Raw genomic sequence first — 21,797 nt, 5'->3', positions numbered from 1 at the left:
TGAAAAACAATATTGTGTTGATGTTTGTCACCATGCAGTAAGGTTTTTCACTCAGGAAGTACAGACTTATGCACAACAAGGTGAATAAGTAGGAATAAATAAGGAATACATAGGAATAAATAAAAACCCTATTTCTCTTTACGAATTCTCTCTTTACGGATTTTTATCTGCCACTGCAACAGGAAATTAGGTGGATTATTTTTATTTAAGATTTAACTTTATCCTTTATTTGTGACATTCTTTTACAGTCAGGCTTTAATCTGATAGCAAAGTTAATAGCAAATAATAGAAATAAAAAAAAGTAATTAACATGAGTTCACATTTCCTTTTTCTACCTTCTAACTAGAAAGTTACAGGAATGGGTGTATTGATACTTTAGGATCGATACTTTGATATCTGCCAGTGAAAGTTAGTGTGTGGAAATACCAGGTTTCCCCGCTGCGGCACAGCTGACCTTAAATTAATGGCTAATTGTTTGATGTCAAGCTCTGCATAAGTCCACTGAGTGAGTCTGATAGGTATCAGGATGTGTTGCAGCAGGGAAACTCAGAACGCTTGCAGGACTGCGGCCCTCGAAGACCGAAGTTGCCCATCCCTGTGGCAGCCTATCAGCTGTCAGAATGCTGTGATGATGCTGCTCGTGTTAGTAATAATGAGGATATTTTACTGGTTTAATACACATTTAGTTTAACTTGTTTATAGCGTATTTTTTTTTTATCTCCAATAAATAAATGTGAAAACACTTATTATTCTGTTGTTTAATTATTTCTTTTTGGTTAATTTACTTATCAGCAAAAATATTTATTATTTTCAAAGCATTTCTTTCAAGTATTGATGCTCTTGTGTTTTGTTTTATTCCATATTGCCCTTACAATCAACATATGAATGCATACTGTTCAATCTTGATTTTTAAGTAGATTGCAAAAATGAAATAGAAACTTTTTTTTTTTTTTTGCTCAACCTCGTCGGACATGACGTTTGGGTCACATGACCAGTTCTCTTAATGCAGTGTTTCTCAGTCTCAGTTCTGGTCCTCAGGACCCCCCTGCCCTGCATGTTTTATAGACAACCCTACTTGAACACACCTGAATGAAATAAAGGGCTTGTTAACAGGCTGCAAAGAACTTGATGAAGGAGTTCAACAATCTGACTCAAGTGCTTTGGAGGAGGATCATGTCTAAAAAAGGCAGGAGGGCCTGAAGACTGGAATTGAGAAACACTGACTTAATGTAAAGGTGGCTTCTGAATGTCTTCTTTTGCCTTTAGATGAGTACAGCAGCAACAACAGCCGTGGAAATCGAAATAGCTGCTCAAAAACGCAACGTGTTTTGTATCTCTATCCTCTCCAAAGTGGAGTCTCGAGATTTTACGAGAACTATGGCTGATGTGCTAAACACTGTTCAATGGAAAGCCTGCAAAATGCAATATGCTCAAATTTTAGAAATATTGCTTTTATCTAGTGACAAACTGTAATTAATAACACAGCTCATGTTTCTTAAGGCTCACCTCTGTACATTCATGTATTATTATACGTATTCTATACATAGATATTTGTTTTATTTGATCTGGTTCCATCGTTGGAAATCGTGCACAGTGAGGACAAAAAAAACTTTTGTTTGACAGTTTAGACAAGTAAGTCTGATGTTGCAGACACGTTCTTAATTATCCAGAAAGACCTCAGTCAGATGATTTTCTGTCTGTGAGGAAGCTGAATCACTGTCATACCACCTACCACGGTTTTTCCCCTTAACTTGTCACTACATGTCCTTAAATTAACTTCACACACAGTGAGGAAGAGCGTGTGTGAGTGTGTGAAAAAGAGGGGTAAAAGAGAAAAAAGTGCATTCACATGCCTCTGTCTGGGCTGTTACAGCCTGCATGTCCATGTGTTTGTGTTCTGGGTATGCGCATGTGTGTGTGCCAACACAGCACACCACCAACCACAGGAAGAGTGGGAGAAGGAGAGGAGAGGTGGACCACGGAGTGGTTAACCTCATGACATCACATGCTATGAGATGATTGGCTGCCGCTGGTGGCTGGTAGGTTTATAAGCCAACCAGGAGCCTCGTTTCCATCAGCAGCATCACTGAGCAGTGAACAACATTCAGGGAAACCCGGGAGGTAAAGACAAACTACATCTGTGTGTTTCTGCGGCGGCTGCCTAGAACTTCCTTCGAATCCAAACAAGGTCAGAAAGAATCCATGGCAAAATATGTGTTGTGTGTTGAGTATAAAGTTGTTGGTTGGTGTTTCTCCACAGCCATGCCTGTCTGAGAGGTAACAAAAGTTCATTGCAAGCTGCTGGAAATTTGTCCTTTTTATTTTAGCTGATTGGCTCCAATCTTCTTAAACTTTCACCAAGAAAAGTTAAAAAAACAAACAAAAAAACTTGTAGTTCAGCTGCATCCAAGTCGGTTTAGGCCCTTCAGCAGCACAAAACAAACATTTTAACTGATTGGGCATCTTAATAATACAAGATACAAGAATAATTTAGAACAATTAGAGGCTCCTAAGTAGTTTACTGATTAAACACTATGTCTCTTTGTGCAAACATAAAAAAAAAAAACCTGGCAACATTCACTGCAGCTGGGTTCCAGTGGAGTAATTCATGTACATTTCGCTATCAAGTCTTAGGAGATTTCTTCTTACAACATTATGAACATAGCAAGAAAAAAATGAGCACAAACAGAATTCCTTTTCAGATATTCTTTCAGCATGAAATATCCTCTTAGAAACAAATGAAACTACACTTTTTCCAAAAATAACACTGGAAATTAAGTCAAACTCTAGATGTATAGACATCTGTGGTCACGTTTTACAGTTTGTTTGTTTTTTTTTTTAGCTATTTATGTTGCTTTTCTTTCTTTGTTTCCCTGTTTGCACATGACTGGTTATTTATTGTTTTTATTGGCTGACAGTAACAAGGAGAGGAAACTGTAGCTTACAGAAAATTAACCTAACTAATATGACACATCAGCAGGACCGCTGTCACGACACAAAAGCTACTTCTATATTCATTTTCCAAAGTGAAAGTCCAGTAAAGTCTAAATTTTCTCCTAAAAATCTTTCATGTGAGTACAAATCAATGTTGCTTAGTCTACCGCTTGCAAGTGGATAGATGTTTTTGGCTCATATTGGAGGGCTTCTCTCAGCTGGGAAAGTTTGTGGTTCTTCACTAGGCCTAACTTGGTGTCCCCCATATTGTCTATCCATTTGACTCTGATCTGTAGGTTAAACCTGGTTGTGAAAGGACTCAGTAATATTTTGATGTTTTTAAAACAAAATATAAAAAGTAATTTCAGCTTAATAAGCCACGTGGCTTAATATAAGTCTATTAAAAATGTAAAACATAAACTGAAACAGTATTTAGTGTGTTTTTTGAAAAACAAAAGATGCACTTTACGCTAGCATCTGACCTCAACGTCAACGTATGTTAGCATGACTCCAGATTCTGGGTTGTTTGTTAACCTTTTATATTTATTTATTTATTATAAAAATACATTTTTAACAAGCCCAAAGGGGTTAGCTGCTAAACCAACTGTATTTCTACTAATAACCATCTGTTTACAGGACGTTAATTAGCTGGTAGTTTCATGCTAGCATTAGCATACTTTGGTTTTCTTATTGATTATTCATTAATCAGTGGAGGGAATGCTAATAGTCATGTTTTATTTAGCTTTTTCCTTAGCAATTACACTTTGTGCTAATAGGTTCTTGATAGTTAACTTCAGCTTCTTATATCTTTACATTTGCAGAAAGAAGCTAAACTAGCCATGGTCTGTAGCATAAAAAAAAAAACTGATGCAATCAGACTTCCTTTTTATTTATTGCCCAAAAAAATTTAATGTTTTAATTAACATTCATAGAATTACAGTTAAAAAAAATACTTAAACAAGAGATTTTTAACAAATATCTTTTGTTTAAAATCTCTGAAGTCAAGATAATTATCAGATCTTGAAGTATCATAAAATTGAATAAGAAAATACTTGATTAAACCCAGAGGGATTATCATAAATTAAATCAATATTATATTGTTATTATTATTAGACACTATATACTATATACAATTTACATATATCATTCATTCATTATTGGACTAACCGTGGGGTAGCTGGAGCCTATCCTAGCAGTCTTGGTTTTGGGCAAAAGACAGGGTACACCCTGGACAGCTTGCCAGTCCATCACAGGGCCACACAACCACTCACGCTCACTCCTATGTGGAGGGAAGAGTAACCACTTAACCTAACATGCATGTCTTTGGACGGTAGGAGGAAGCTGGGAGAGAACCCACGCATACACGGGGAGAACATGCAAACTGAGATGCACACTGTCCAAGTCTCGGCCCAGCTAAGGATCAACCAGTGATCTTCTTGCAGTGAGGCCAGAGGGCTAACCACTATTCCACCGTGCAGACCCAATCCACATTCAATACTAGATATTTTGTTTAAATAATAAAATATATATTAAATAAATATAATAATACATATAAACTAGAAAACACTGAGCATGCAGAATCCCAAGCATTTAATTGTCAACCATATTGCTTTCCACTTTACACTGTAGGTCCTATATTTGTTTCATTTCACGTTATGATTCATTTGTGATCACAGGATTTGAAATAACAATATTATTAATAGTCAAATATTCATAAAAACATTGCAACTTTGTTCCAGTTCTTGGTTTTTTTTATTTTATTTCAACATTAAAAGGAACCATATTATTGTAATTACAAACTAGTGTTGTGTAGCCAGCAGCTCAATTCCCCCTCATGTTTTGATGAATCCCAAAAACAATAGCCCGGTGTTTTTTTTTTTTTTTTTTTAATATCAATGTTATTTAACATAAAATCGGATTTTAAAACATTATTATATTCTAAACAACAGGTTTAACCTACGTCTGGTATAATTTTCATACCATTAACATATGTGAGTATGATGATGTTGTGTATGAATAACGTTTACAAACAGTATCACACATAATCTCAGTCTCGTAGTGGCAAAAAAAAAAACCTTTTAAAAATTCCTATGTTAACTATTTCTTCCTGGTGAATCCCAAAAATTTAATGGAATGTAAGTTAGACCAAGACCCATTCTCCAAAAATAAAATCATAGAAAGCTGAGAAGTTTTAACAGACAGAAACACGGCCAACACCAGAACCTCCTTGATGGAAATAATAAACATCATAGCATTAGACATAAATAATTACTCTAACCTTGACCAAAAAACTAAGTCATAACCCTCAAACATCCTTTGTTGAGAAGAACTGAAATCTGGGCAAAAATGTTGAAGCTTTGAGCGTCCAACCTCCAACCAGGTCTTCACAAGTTCTGTTTGTTCAAGATGGAAGAGAAATGTCGAAAGTTCCTGCAACTGCACTTGCAAAGTTGTTTTAACTCTAAAACTCGAGCTCAACTCCGAAACAGCTTCCTGAAAAATGTCCTCAATCACTGGGGTCAAACTCTAAAACAGTTCCTCACAAATATAGGCGTCCAAAAATACTCAGCCGTATAGTCTTATGGGCGTCTATCATGTTTTGCCTGTGCTGTGGCTTTCCAATTATAACCTCGTCAATTACACACTATAGGAAGAGTCCATCATTAGGGACAGAAGCAGGCATTTAGATATCATGTTCATAGGGCACACGAAGAGGAAATATGTTACAGCGAAGAAAAACAGAAAAAAAGGGGGTTTTCTACAGCTGCTGCTGTAAAAAAAAGGAACTGTGAGGAACTGTGAAAAAGAATGATTCACCTCTCTTACTTTGAATTACTAAATGTAGATGTAAACCAGTCAGACTAGAGCTGCTTCAAATGATGCAGTTTTGACTTTTACTCCAGTCGTTCCAGCCAAACGCCCACAAACTAATTTCAGCTCTTTTCAGAATTACACCTATTATTTTCTCATATATTTTGGATGAGAATCAGACAGAAACCTTCCGCCTTTAAAGAAACCACGCTGAAGAACGATGCGATTTTCTGGCTGGGATGACAGAGAAAATGCTTAACAGTACGGAATCAGAGATACAAAACTACTCGTTTAGGTCTGTAATTAGGGCCTTAATGGCTTCCTGCAACATACCAAGGCTACTAAACAGAAATATGACCATAAGGCCTCCATTTTTAGGAAGGAATCTGGGTGCGAGACGTGAGCCTGTGTTATGTTTGACAAGTCATTGTGTTTCTTGTGAAGTTATGGCCTTCAGTCACTTATTTTGGTGCGGAAGAAATCGTGATTATGTTTTATTGTTTCGCTTTGCTCTGCAGTGTCTTACTGTGCGACTTTAACCTGAGTGTTTCTCTTCAGTCCAGGCACCAAACTGCAACACCATGAAAGTGGCTGTTTTTTTCGTCCTGCTCTTCGCCACAGTTCTCTGTCGGCCGGTGAGTCTCTTTTTACCTCTTTGGTCATAAATTTAAGTGAAATGCCGTCAAAAATTCTGGTGTGAAATCTATTTGTATGTGTTGGTTTTTTAGGCAAGAAAAGGGTCCGACAGCAGTTCGGACAGCTCGGAGGAGGTGGTAAGCATCTGTAATGTTTTAAGATGAGAGAGTGTTGTCAGCAGGAGAAGCAGCCCAACTTCCATCATGTTTGTGTTGCCCACAGGTGAGGCGACCAGCTGCTCCAGTCATCAGAAGACAACAACTAGTGGTTTCTAAACCTCGAGTGGCACCTGCACCTGTACAAGTAAATATTACTTCATTTAAAGTTAGTTTTATATATGGTTTTGTACCCTAATCTTATCATACATCTATATAATGCCATTGGTTGACTACCCTTAAGATGCAGATATAATGACAGACCTTTAAAAAGACTTTAAACGCATGTCATCAGGTGTTACGGTTACAAACTAAACAGAAAATATATAAATGCCAAGTGGTGAAAGTATGATCTGCTTTGTAGTGTTAGTCTGGAAGGCTGCAGCAAAACCCGGAAACAATAGATAATTTATTTACAAAAATACAAAGTATGTTTTAAACAAGTAGTGCATGAAATTTGCAGCACCAGCGGTGTGTATGAGGTTGCAGGCCTGTGCAGTACATTCAATTCAATTCAATTTAACTTTATTTGTATAGCACCACTTCACAACAATCTTGTCACAGGGCACTTTACATACACGAATCAACATACACATCATTTCGAGCCAGTTCATCCTATAACAGAAACCAACTGATAACATCAAGTCATGACTTCGATCCAATCCCCCATCCTGAACATGCTTACGGCGACAGTGGGAAGGAAAAAACTCCCTTTAACAGGAAGAAAACCTCCAGCAGAACCCGGCTCAGGGAGGGCAGCCATCTGCCTCGACTGGTTGGAGTGGAGACGACAGGAAAGATAGATCACCATGTACAACTGCACTTATTCAGGAAGACCTGTGGAAAAAAGGAGAAATAAGTTAGAGACAGCAATATTGGCATATATTTATACATTAATATGTGGAACCAAACCAACCAAACCAACGGCTAGTGGATTTCCTTGCTGATTATTTTATTGTCTAGATACCCAGAAGCCAAAGTGAAACCCTCCAAGAGGTCGTTGTGACCAAATGGTCCAAATTTTAAAATTTTCATCAAGGATTAAATATTTAATTAAAAAAGAAATAACTAGCTAAAAGAAAAACATAAAGTTCCTTCATTTGAGAAGCTGGAACCATCTATTGTACGCGTGTCTTCAGTACTTTCCTGCTTTGTGCAAATGACTACAGTCATATGTACAGTATGCATAACTCAGGATTAACAGACCTTTATCATTTTTACAAGAGCTTCTGATCTTTGTTTGCAAAAGTTATAAAGGCGAGCAAAGTGCAGCAAAAAGAGCTTTAACCAAATTCACTGTATGTCTGCTGTTCCAGACTGTGGTAGCAGCGGCTGCAGCCGGTTCAGACGAGAGCGCGGAGACTTCAGAGGAGGACGAGGTGAGACATGTCTGGTGAATTTTACAGTTTGATGTCCTTTAACTACGATTCAGTTGTTTCACATTTTCATGTCTATGATTTTTGTAGGAAGCAGCAGCAGCAGAGGCTCCAGTAGAGGTCAAAGCTGATCTGACAGAACCACTTCCCACCACTGATACTGCCTCCGTCGACAGCACAGACAGTGAAGACAGTGATGATGACGACGATGATGCTGATGAGGATGATGAAACAGAGGAAACTGTGAGTATTAAGGGACATGACACTCAGCTTTTAATTTGATTGCTGCTTATTTCAGCATTTTAAGACAGGGGTGTTTAAAGTTGGGTCCTGCAGGTTTGGGATGTTCCCTGCTGTGGTACACCTGAGCCAGATGGATGGGTCAACATGCATTGGGCAGAACTTAACAAGCTGTGTTAATCAGATGAGTTGAAGGAGGCATCTAAAACCTGAGGGATTGCAGCCCTTGAGACCAGAGCTGGACACCTCTCTTTTAGGATCATGTTTCTCATCATTATACATATCATATCGTTTTAATGTATCGTTATTAGCAGTCAGTCAGAGGGCTCTTAGTGGTGGTGCTACAGTAGGAAACATGCAGCTCTAATATAGTTACACTCTCATATCTAATTAAAACTTTATAGTACTGTGAAAACATTGTTATTGTTAGCCAATAATGCTAACTCGGCAGTGCATTAGCCTAATTTTCTACCGGTTTTCCATTACACCAAAACTTAATTTCTCTCTGATGTACAATTGTCCTCCTGTTTGTTGTCCATTCCTGGTCTCTTCGATGCCTGTTTTGTGTGGGTATATGTTCCTTGTTGGTAAATTTACTCTTACTTAGGTTAGCTTTAGGTTAGGTTAGCTCCATTCCTGGTCTCTACGATGCCTGTTTTGTGTGGGTACTGGTGGTTGCCTCATAACGAAGCTAAAGCTGACAGAGAGATAGTTAACCCAGAAAAGCTGTATTAGAATCAAGGTGAACCTCAAACATCTCATAGCAGTTCCTTTAAATACTATTATGGGTTTTAACATAGTGACACTTCTGCATTAGACAATCACGAGTCCGTATCGCCATTTTTAGAACATAAAGAGACAATGTCAGCAGTAATCTGTTGCAAAAGTAATACAATGTCAGATTCCTCTATCTATCTCAATTTGCTATATTTTGTTTATAGTTTTCATATGAAGACAGAAACATTACTTTACTAGTGGTCTTGTTCTGAATAACTTTCAGCTTCAGCTGACCCCAAACACAGTTGCTTTTTTTCTTGCTTGTGTTACCTCACTGACTTGTGTCTTGACTATACTTACATCTTGCGAGGTAACACAAAAAATATTGTGAAGGCGTAAAAAAATATCAAAGGTTAGGCCAAAAAACCCAGAAAAAAACATGTCCCTTTGAGGACTTCTTACAAACCCATTTACCCATGATTTTCTTCCACCCCTTGCTGTAGTACACCCAAATTAGATTGATAGGTCGACATTATAAAAATGTTGATACATCAAAAATGAAGGAAAATAAACAATTGATCAAAAGTTTCTGTGTGAAACCCTGGTGACGTGTAGAAACATGAAGGGCAAATAAAATTTCTGAAAAACAAAACGATAATGTACATCTTACAATGATATTTCAGTATCAAACTTTAAAAAGAGCTTAAAAGTCATTTAGCATAAGAGACAGCAGGTAAAGTAGACTAAACTAAGCTAAGCTAAGCTATTCTAACCTAAGCGAGAGTAAATATACAAACAAAAAACATTTATTTACACAAAACAGGCATCGAAGAGACCAGGAATGGACATAAAACAGGAAGACTATTGTACATCAGAGAGAAATTAAGTTTTGGTGTAATGGAAAACCGGTAGAAAACTTAGCTAATGCACTACTGAGTTCGCAGTACTGGCTAGCGATAATGTTGTTTTCACAGTACTATAAAGTTTTAATTAGGTATGAGAGTTTAACTATACTAGAGCTGCATGTTTCCTACTGTAGCAATAAATAAGATCATGAACAGAACGTAATAAGAAAGAAACAGCTGATGGGATAGCAGCTGTATGACATACTGTATAACAAACTGTTGCCACTTTTTATGCTGGAGTTGTAACAAGAGGAATATGGTCAATCAGATAGACGTGAAGGACAAACTATTAAATCATATTACAATATTTACTGCAAATATTTTCAGTTAATGTCAGGCTTTGTCTCAGAACCGCGTTGTCCACCCGAATACCAGCAGACAAACACAGAAGAAGTAGCTGTAAGGGAGCTGTTTTCTGATGACAATCTCAGTTAATTTTGGCTTTTGTGTTCCACTTGGAGCTCTGTAAAATCTCTCTTTACACAATCCTCTTGTTTAAATTAAATGTTTTGTTTGGCTATAATTGGATTGATGTTCTGCCTCTTCATCTGCATAAAATGCATCCAGGCAGGAAGCTAGCTCTTTTAGCTTCAATATGCCAAAATATGGACAGTGTGACCTGAAAGGTTAAAGTCTTTACAATACAGTTGACTTGTCAAATGCACATTTCCACAAATTTTCTATATGCTTTGTAAATAAAGCACTTTCAGCTAATAATAACAAGCCACACCAGAGGGCTAAATGGAAACTTGTGTCCCCAGGAAACAGAAGAAGAGGAGGATAGTTCCAGTGACGACTCAGGCTCAGAGTCAGGAGAGTCCTCCACTCCTGCTCCAGTCACTGTCAGCCCTGTGGTCGTCACAGACGAGTCCATAGCTGAAACCACCGTGGACACCATCTTGCCTACCATTGTTGTCGACACCGATGGAGGCCGCGGTGACAGTTTGGGAGGTTACCCCAGTGACTACAAGTCCATTGTCTATGTGGAAGAGAAGTCCTACCACAAGATTCCAGTTCCCTACAAGTCCTACGAGTTTGTTGGCACCGGAAAGAAGGTGGCCTACGACGCGACGGAGGACAACGAGGTGGAGAAGTCACCAAAGGTCTACAAGGTACAGGTTAGTTTTGTTTGTAAGTTAGGAGAGTCTAATAGAATTAAATCTGGCATTCAGCTGCTATAGAGTATAAATACATTAAACTAAATAATAACGACTCTCACTGAGGTTTCAGTCATAGGATGTCGACAAAAATGGAAAATGCATCAAGGTCTTAGAAATTATGCAAATGTTTTCTTTAGACTGGACAGTTGCCGGTTTATTGTAGACATGTTTGCCCCCATTTTCATTAGTTAGTATATCCAAATAAAATACATTTTCCATCCCATCTTCAGGCTTTCCAGATCCAGACAGACCTCCTGGAGGAGGACACTAGCACTCCTGAGGTGGAGACCCAGGGCTTGGATACCTCCTCCGGCTCATCTCAGGACCAGGACATCAGCGCCCGCCAGGCCTCCCTTCCAGAGAAGCAAGAGGAGAGCACAAGCACCAGTGATAGTGAAAGCAGCAGCACTCCAGAGGAAGAAGAGGAGGAGAGTGCCAGCACCACCAGCGACAGCGCCAGTGCCAGCGAGGAGTCAGAGGACGAGGAGAGTCAGAGCAGCGAGGAAGCCACGGCCACACCCGGAGCTGCCGACAGCGACTCAGATGAGACCGACAGTGCTGAGAGTGACTCAGATGAGGAGGGGGCGGCACCTGACACGCCTACTGACATGCCAGTGGTAATCACTGCCAAATAAGCCCCGCCCACTCAGGAAAAGAGGTGGATGATGGTGTTATGATTATATCGGAAGCTGCATCCAGGTGTGAAGACCTCCCTCCATCCCAAGCCAATTCCACTGCAGGGTCAAACAGGGAAAACCACGGCTTAATTAATATGGATTTTAACGTGTCCAGATAATATTTTTGTGTTTATTTCGTTATAATTTAGAGCAAATATTTTTCCTGTGAATTTATTTAAATAAACCAATAAGTTGTGCATCCTGTGGTTTAATGGTACTAAAGAACATGTTGAAAATGACAATGAGGCTGGCGAACCCTTTCACCTTCACTTGTTACTGTTACTGCACGGGACAAAGTCCAGACTGGGACAGAACAAAGACGCACACAAAGATGAATCCTGATATCTACACCAGCACAACACGCATTTAAACATAAATCACATTAATATGCAAAATTTTATTTCTTTTTTTGGCTTATGAAACAAAAGAAAGTGCCCAGGTATAAATACTTGTCATTTTTTGAGTGTCGAATTAAAACTTGACTTGAAGCCACACATCTGCTGCCAGTGTGGCTACGCTTCTTCCTCACTTGCTGATTTCAAATGTTGTTGTGTGGAATAAAGATGTTAAGACAGAAACTTTTACATTATGGTTCAGTCAGGTAGAGATCCAGTACATACACACTTACACACACGCAACACAGTCCTGTTCATTTGCACAGTTCCTACCTACACTACATGTTTTTCCCATGTGGTTTACTGTAATGTAACATATTGTACCGTTTCTAAAGTATTAATAAAGTTCTTTTTCATAAAAAGAGATGCTGTTTTTTAATATGTTTAAAGTAGTTCTTGAATTTTTCTTGAATCAATTTAGAGCAATATAAACGCATTGAACAAGACTGAGTAGTTACCATCAGATTTAGAGAAATTTAGAAAAATTAATTTTATAGAATGCCCCTTGAGATGTACCATCTCGTTTTTGAGGGGGTCCAAAAACATAAAACATCATAATCAACAATTACACAAATTATATGCAAAACAATACATAAGTTACAGATAAAACAAGACAAACTTGCTCACTCCCACACCTCTCCACACTCCTGCCCATGTACAGATGTAAGACACAAAAATTACAGCAATTTCATGTAGTTCTTCACAGTTATGAACAAAATTAAGCCGCTTCCATCTGGTTTCCGCAGTTTTAAGTAGTTTTTGACAGTTTAGAGCAGTATAAACGTATTGATCAAGACTAAGCAGTTTCAACCTGGTTTAAGCAGTTTCATGTAGTTCTTGACAGTTATGAACAAGACTAGGCCATTTCGATCTGGTTTCAGCAGTTTTCTTTAGCTTTAGTCTGTTTTGACCAGCCTTGAAGGTTTGAAACCAGTTTTAGCTATTGTGGACATAAAACGCAGTCAAACACAAGCAAACATGGGAAAACCCGGCTGCATCTGACTGCTGAACCAGAAAACTTTCAGTAAGGTGGCCGGGATGGATTTATGATGGCATCCCACTACATGTTGGGAAGGAAAGTTACATTCTGCGTCATTAACAACAAGACAATACATGATTATAGTAATTATTGTTGCCATGCTTCAGCACCTGGGGGGCAGATGGAAGGGGTTAAGGGCCTTGCTAAGTGTTGCTCCTCTATTGGCACACCAGCAACTTAAACCTGGATTCTCCAGAACCAAGACCGCCTCTATAACCACAAGGCTACCACTCCCCCACCTTAATCACACTCTGACCAATCACAGGGTGGCACTTCCAGCTTCCAGCTAGGTTTATTTATAGTGATCAGCACAATTATGAGCTTATTCTCTGTGTATCAGCATCAGGAATATGTACAAACAGGTACATATTTATTTATTTTTATCATACTCAGATAAAAATTTCTCCTCTGATGTTATACATAAATTACCTGCAGGGTGGTTCTGGAGTCCCTTGGGGCCCAAGGCGACGTTCCTCCTCCAACCAGCGTTCATTATCCTTTTATTAGAATCGTTTATATCAATGAGAAAAATATTTTAATAATTTGTTTTTGCTTTGTAGCTGATACATTAAATTTCTCTACTCCATATTTTGGATTTAAATTAGCAGCTTGCACTGTTTTTCTAATTTTATTATTTTCAGTTTTCTTTTTCCAGGATGAATGTGCTTCCATGTGGCTGTAATACAGAATGTAAGTGCTCAGGTGTGCATCATGACTGTAGGATTACATTTACAGCATACGACCGGACATAAACAAATGATCGCCTTGTTCAGAAACAAAGGTGGCCAGGAAGCAGAGGATGGCCATCCCTAATGGGATCATGGTGGGCTGTTTTAGATGCTGATGCATCCTGTTCCAAGTTGAAGCAACAGAGTGGAAGAACATTTTTCTAAGTTCAATTCAATTCAATTTATATATATATTTATATATATAAAAATTAAATAGAATTGAATTATATATATATATATATATATATATATATATATATATATATATATATATATATATATATATATATATATATAGTGTCAAATCACGGCAATGCCACCTCAAGACGCTTTACAGACAGAAAAAAACAAAAACATAATGAAAGCCAATTCATAATAATCTATATGAGGAAACCAACAGATTGAGTTGGAGGCTCCAACTCAATCTCCCATCCTGAGTAAGCACAAAGCGACAGTGGGAAGGAAAAAACTCCCTTTAACAGGAAGGAAACCTCCGGCAGAACCCGGCTCAAGGTTCTGCCGGAGCCATCTGCCTCTGCTGTGTGGGGGGAAGAGGACAGAAAGACAACAGGAACTGCTACTCCTGGCCAAGGAGACCTGCTGAGACTGGAGACATATTAACTGAGGGAACAATGAAAGTAATAAAACATGGGGAGTGTTGTGAAAAGCCAATGAAAGCAGCAGGTAGGAGGATCAATATGACAGCAAAAGCTCAGGATGGATTTGTAATTGAAGATATACCAGTTTAAGAGTCTGCAGGTACAGTATATGGTCGTTGACCAGTTGCATAACGATGTGCAACCCTGATTGAGGGGTTGACAGCTGGGTATGAATCTTAATGCTCCAGGAAGACTAGCACCCACCATCGGTCATAAGAACAGAGGCATTCAGGACACCCCTGAGATCTACTATCCTGCAACATTTAGATGCGACCCTTCACCAATGTGACGAAGCACCAAATGTCTGTGTTTGAACACTTTTAGATTGACAGCTAAAGTGACCAATCAGAAGTTCCGTTTCAAGTTTGGTTGACATCACAACGTGTTCATTTTTATGTGTGGAGCTGAACTCATGGTTGTGCCCGTGTGCGTCAATTAGAAAAGAGTGAGTAATGGTCTGAAAATGCACACATGTGCTTATATCTGCAAGTTTTGTACATGCTAGAAGGTGTGGCAATAGTATTTATGTTATTTGTCAACCTGCTAATGTGTGAAGTGCACTAATGCCACCAGCCTTGCGCTAGCCCCTTACTAATTAGTATTAAGAGCTTTTCCATTTGTTCTGTCATTATTGTTTAGTTGTATTTATTACATTATAATTCAGATATGTTGCTTATCTGTGTTACAGAACCACACTCAATACCCGGACAACCATTGTGAGCTAAAGTTACGTGCATTCTTCCCAATGCCCTCTGGCGGTCACAACATTAATGGGCCAGTCAATTTAGTTCTCCCCACAACAACCAACATGGCTCTTTACTGAGCTTTGCAGAGCCGAATGACATGTGGATGAGGGATTCAGGTGTGTTGGAGGAGGGACTGAAAGCTGCAGGATAGTAAATCTCGAGGACTGGTTTTGGACACCCCAAATATTTGACATCCACAAGACATTTTGCGCCAGGCATTTGGTACTTTTTGTGTGCTTTCTCTTCTTCAGACCATTCTCTGTAAACCCTGGAGATGGTTGTGTGTGAAAATCCCAGTAGATCAGCAGTTTCTGAAATACTCAAACAACCATGATACGTTCAAAGCCACTTAAATCTTGTTTTTCCCCTCATTCTGATGCTCAGTTTGAACTTCAGCAAGCCATCTTGACCATGTCTTCATGACTGAATGCACTGAGTTGCTGCTGTGTGATTGACAGTTGGACAGGTGGAGGCTAAAGTGGCAGTAGGTACTGTAAATATACTGACTTCTCACTTCATCTCTTCGTCCTCCTTCCTCTCCTGAAGCACACAGACACTTACGCAGAGTTCAGACTGATTACAGGCTGTATGTTGTCAGTGCCATCAGACTGCGGCTCTGAAGCCCCTCAGGAGGCGAGACGAGACAGATAAAAATGTGTCAGACAGATGCTGCACGTCTCGGATTCTCGCCTTCAACGTCAGCAAGGAGTTCAGAAATCCACACAGAGTAGCCGTGTTATAACTTATGTATATCCAGGTTTGAGAATGCAGGATGAAACCAGCATTCAAGCCGAAACAATACATCTAAGAATACAAAACAATGTAAGGACAATGTCGGTATGTTTAGTGTGTTTCTCACATCGGCTGGGTGGTAAAGTTAATTAGAGGTGCTGTCATTCATGTGATTTATGTCTATAAGTGTGCAGACAGATCATTGCTGCTTTTTTGACTCCTTGAATAAGTCAGACACTGTAGAGAGAAAGATAAAGAAAAGATCAACACAACTTATTCTCCTGTTCGTTAACTTTAAATCACAATTTCATGTTTTAGTGCTGCTCCACTGTGTCTTTGTTTTGCACCTTAATGACAAATAGAGTTTCAAAATGCATTATTGTATTTCCGTTGTCATGGGGATTAAGGCTGCTTATAATAAATATGAAATCAGAAAATACATCTGTGACTTTTCATAGAATTTACCAAAGCAACAGTGACTTTTCTACCTGTAATTCCAAATCAGAATACTTATGGCTTTTTATTTTGAGCAAAGTTGTTTATTTTAATTATCAAGTATTTTATTAATCTATTGTTTATCTTCATTCATCTTTATCTTTATTTTGTTATTAATGAAAAATATATTTAATAGTAATTTAATATATATATATATATATATATATATATATATATATATATATATATATATATATATATATATATATATATATATACATATATATATATATATATATATATATATATATATATATATATATATATATATATATATATATATATATATATATATATATATATATATATATAAATGTATGAGGATAAAAAAAAAAAAAATTATTTCAGTGAAACATGCTACAGTAATAAATTTGCTATGATTTGATTTATAAGCATCCTCCATGGTTTTATTCTATAATACTAGTCGAAGGTTTGGACACCCTTTTCCATGGGATTAAATTAGAAAGTGGGTCCAAACTTTTGACAGGTAGTGTGTGTTAAAAGTGCTAGTATACATAAGGAATATCTTTTAATTTGTTCTCTGTGTAAAAATGTGAAACTTTCAAACAGTGTACATTCACTCAGTTTGCATTTACTGCTAAATACCGACAGGTTGGAGGTGAAAGGTGACTTTTCAAAGGGAAGTGAGCGAGTACAACAGAGTTTTTTTTCTTTTTTTTGTTTTAACAGTAACACAGATATAAGGCTGCACAGTGGCGTAGTGGTAAGCACTGTGACCTCCTGGCATGAAGGTCGCTGGTACTTGGTCCGGGTACTTGGCCTTCCTTCCACCGTCCAAAAGACATGCATGTTAGGTTAACTAGTTCTCTAAATTAGGGGTGTCAAACTCCAGTCCTTGAGGTCTGACAGGTTTTTGTTGTTTCCCTCCAACACAACTGATTCAAGTCTAATGGATCCAACAGCTTCTTGTCAACCTGTTTAATAATTTCAGTCAGGTGTGTTGGAGCCTGGAGACAATGAAAACCTGCAGGATACCGGCCCTCGACGACTGGAGTTTGATACCTGTGCTCTAACTTGTCCCCAGTAGTGAGCGTGAATGATATCAGTTTCTCTGTGTGGTCCTGTGATGGACTGGCAACCTGTCCAGGGTTTACCTGCCTTTTGGCCAATACTGGGATAGACTTCCCTGCGACCTTGACTGGAACAAGCGGTGAAGAAAATAGATGGATGTTTTATGGAAAAGAGATATCATTTTAACAGAGAAAGAAATAATTAAATTAAAGTAATAGTGCTAGATGGATAAATGCAGTTATTATGTATGATTATCGCTAAAATAATAGACTGATTTGTGACAGAACTGAAGTCATTTCATCAGGTTACATACAAACTGCTGGCTCCAATTTGGAGAGCCTGACACATAAACAGCCCAAAGTAAATGGTATCAAATCGCATCTCCTCACAAATCAGGGGTTAATTTTTATTGTAATTTCTTATGTTAAAATGTCATTTCTGTTTTAATGTGGTTTTCCAGACTCATATCTGCCAGAAACCTGTTTGGAAACTCCAGCAGAAATGTGCTGCAGCAGATTTTGTCCACTAGATGGAGACAAATCACAGAAGTAACCTTCATAAAGGGCCTTCATCCAGCAAACCTTCCTCTCTAACTCTCTGTTTATCCTCTTAGTACCAAATGAAGAATGTTTCTTTAGGTCGTGGTTAAAAATGCCAACACATATAATTTAAAGGTTCTTTTAGCTGTTTTCAAATGTCTTAATGGTCTTGACCCTTCTTATTTATCTGAACTTATTTCACATTATGAGCCCTCGCAGACCCTGAGGTTCCACTGGTACCGGCCTTTTAAATACCCCAAAAGAACCAAAACGTACGGCCATAAAACCTCCTTCAGGTTTTATGGGCCTCCTCTCTGGAACAGCCTGCCAGAGGAGCTCAGGACCGCAAAGTCTGTAGATGCAGTTTAAAAAGATGCTCAAGACCTACCTTTATAGTTTAGCTTTTACTTGAAACTTTTTGTTTATTTATTTATTTATTTATTACTGTATTGATTTATGAATTGATTTCCATCTTCTATATGTCTTATCTAATTTTATCACATATCATATGTACTTTTTATGTATTTATATATTAGGTTTGATCTTCTTGTTCTAATTATTGTTTTACAAAATTATAGGTTTATTTTATTCTTATTTTTATTTTTATTTAGTTATATTATCGTGTATTTCTTTCTTATTTTATTTTATCTCTTTACTTTTAAGTTCCAGTGTTTTCTTCATGGGAATCCTCTTTTGTGGGGAGGCTACGTCTGTTTGATCGGCAGGTCGTCCTGGCCTGGCTGTGGAGTGGGGCCCGGCCTGCCACAGCCTGGGCATTTTCTGACTGTGTCTCCGTTGGTCATTCCTGCGGCGGCTCCTGATGTGGATGGATCCCACAGATATCGTTTCCTCGCAGCACTGTCAAGCCAGATACAGAGATAGAATCCTGAAGGTTTTATTTATGTTAACGGACAGATGGGTTTTGTGTGTTTGGCCTGCGTGTTTGTATGTGCGTAAGTGTGAAATTCTTTATATGTTGTTAAGCACTTTGAAATGTTCCTGAACAGAAAGTGCTACATAGATAAAGTTTGAATTTGAATATTCACGGCCTGGGACGAGAATCAGCACCTCCAAATCTGAGACCATGGTCCTCAGCCGGAATAGGGTGGATTGCCCTCTCCGGGTCAGGAGTCAGGTCCTGCCTCAAGTGGAGGAGTCTAAATATCTTGGGGTCTTGTTCACGAATGAAGGAAGGATGGCAGAGATGGTGAGATCGACAGACGGATTGGTGCGGCGTCTGCAGTAATGCGGACTCTGCGCCGGTCTATCGTGGTGAAGAAGGAGCTGAGCCAGAAGGCGAAGCTCTTGATTTACCAGTTGAACTACGTTCCTACCCTCCCCTATGGTCATGAGCTGTGGGTCGTGACTGAAAGAACAAGATCTCATATACAGGCAGCTGGAATGAGTTTCCAGCTGAAATGAGGGTGGCCGGGCTCTCCCTTAGAGATAGGGTGAAGAGCTCGGTCATCAGGGAGGAGATCAGAGTAGAGCTGCTGCTCCTCCGCATCGAGAGGAACCAGTTCAGGTGGCTCGGGCATCTGGTCAGGATGCCTCCTGGACCTCCCTGGCATGTCCCACAGGGAGGAGACCCCAGGGAAGACCCAGGACACGCACGAAGGATTATATCTCTCGGCTGGCCTGGGAACACCTCGGGATCCCCCCGAAGAGCTAGCAAATGTGGCTGGGGAGAGGGAAGTCTGGGCTTCCCTGTTTAGGCTTAGGCCACCCCGGATGAGGACTCTGTTGTGATGTCATTGCATCCTGCATCCATGGCCACTAAAAGAGTCATTAGAGTATGTGAAAGGTGGTCAGACACCTTTTACCTTTCTGAAGAGAGTAACTGGTAAATTTAGGAATGCGGAGTAGGGGGGATAATACACAAGCATCATTTTGTGTGCTGAGTCCGGGGTAGACCTCTCTCATTCTCAGGGAATATATCTATGAAATAATGTCTAATAACGTCAGATGTTGCGTGTTGTATGGACGAAGAGGGGGACATGGGAGAGAACACCATTGTCTAAGATGGCTGCATGCATTTTAACATCCCCCTTGTGTTGGGCATTAATGGCTGCTCTCTGTGGTGAGGAAGGCTTCCTCTTCCCACACCAATCTCAGCCATTGAGGCTAATAAAGGGGCCTGATAGATGGGCAGGTGTGCATTCTCCTCGGTTTGTCTCCTGGTTCTATCCTGCTGCAGCTTAGCAGTAAGCGTGGTCAGTTCTACCCATTGACAAGTTCGTTGGAGTCTGCCAGCTGTGGCTGCCAGGTGAGCTGAGCCATCCAATCCTCCCAGCATCCGTTGGCTGTAAATCTGTTTGTGGGTAGGCTGCACTTACCTTCCAGGTGTACTGGGGAGGTGTGCACCACAATGTGCCATTGCTCCAGGTCCCTTGGAGACACTGCTGTCATGTCTGGCTCACAACAAGCATTGGAGCGGACCTGCTTCACCCTGGGGAGAGACTTGTCCTAGCGGCTGTGGTTTCTAACCATTTCTGCCCTCCCATATCTGGGTGTGTTTTTGTGCACAGCTTGGACTTATCAGTATGGAGGCAACCTGCCTTCAACATTTTGTATGGTTTGTTTAAGTTTTCATATATTTGATTTTGGTTGTGGTTATTTTGATTTGCTGTTATGCATGTTTATTTGAGTTGGCAGGTTGCACTCTTCTGCAGGCCCACCCCCCGTGCTTATCTCCAGGTTGTGGAATCATAGGGTTTTATAAATGGGTTTATTTAGACTTTTAACCATTTGTTGTATTAAATAAACTTTGTTGGTAGCACTTTACATTATGAATTGGTAATTATATGATAATTATGTGGTAATTTCATATCACTTCATATCATATCATTTCAGCTCACAACGCCGAGTGACACATTTAACCATTGCTGCAGATGCTAACAAAGCTAGCGGGCTAATGGGCTAATTGCTGTTAGCCTACACACGTTTCACACAGTGTATTATTCCCAAACTCTTAAATAAAAACAAACTGGGGTTATTTACCTTCTCCCAATCTTGTAGCATATTTTATCGAACACTGTACACAATGTGGATAAACTTCTTGACAGCGTTATTTCACTCCGTATTAACCACTCTTTCCAAGAAAAATAATAACGTCTCTGACGTCATCCCACCCTCCTAGGTGCGTTTCCATAACACTTGAATTGCGCAATATCGCAATATAAAAAACACTCATGGAAACACCTACATTTTGAAAAAAAAAGTCTCATGAGATGGTTTTTCAGACGTTTCGATATCAAAAGATATCGCAAAAATGTAATGGAAAAACTTTTTTCGCATTTACGTGTACCCGGATATGACATAAAGGTCATGACCAAATCATTTCCGGTAACGATGGCGTGGTGCGGAACAAACACCAGCGAATTTAATAGTTTTAGAAAAGAAAATGAGGGTGAAAAACTTCTCGAAGCCGTAGGAAATTTACTGCGGCAAGTAGAAAATCCCAAAATAACGCTACGTGGCGAGTTTGCGTAAAACGTAATTTTCGTGAGATTTTACAAGAACTGAGGCTTAAGCGCTAAACAGGAAATGCCTTCAAATCCAAGTAGTTTCATCGGACTCAGTTGTCCTCCCTACACTCGCCACATCTCCATCTTTTCCTTTATGCCAGACTAAAAGCAGCCTCATCAGGGTACATGAATGTGTGCAGTGGCTGCCTGGCCTCCAGCTCTTTGTCCCAGAAGAGAGAGAGGAAAAGATGTGACAAGTTTTCCTGTGTGACATAAGGCTTTTCAGACATCATATCGTACAGCATGTACATATACTGCCAACATTTTTAGAGCTGCCATGTGAGTGTGCCACAT

At 39.2% G+C, this 21,797-nt stretch overlaps 1 protein-coding gene across 1 annotated transcript; it reads left to right on the top strand.

The window, feature by feature from the left end:
- Positions 1-6,307: 6,307 nt before the first annotated feature.
- On the top strand, positions 6,308-11,569 carry spp1 (secreted phosphoprotein 1; the record flags this gene model as incomplete). Its single annotated transcript, XM_079256388.1, has 7 exons — positions 6,308-6,380; positions 6,474-6,518; positions 6,604-6,684; positions 7,853-7,915; positions 8,003-8,155; positions 10,536-10,886; positions 11,165-11,569. Exons 1-7 carry the CDS (start codon positions 6,327-6,329, stop codon positions 11,567-11,569), a joined length of 1,152 nt encoding a protein of 383 aa, XP_079112514.1. The 5' UTR covers positions 6,308-6,326.
- Positions 11,570-21,797: the final 10,228 nt, after the last annotated feature.

This window comes from Telmatherina bonti, assembly GCF_933228915.1.
Source record: "Telmatherina bonti genome assembly, chromosome: 17".
Classification (NCBI taxonomy): Eukaryota; Metazoa; Chordata; class Actinopteri; order Atheriniformes; family Telmatherinidae; genus Telmatherina; species Telmatherina bonti.
Note: the sequence above shows the minus strand (reverse complement) of the source record. Positions and strands in the feature narration are given on the sequence as shown.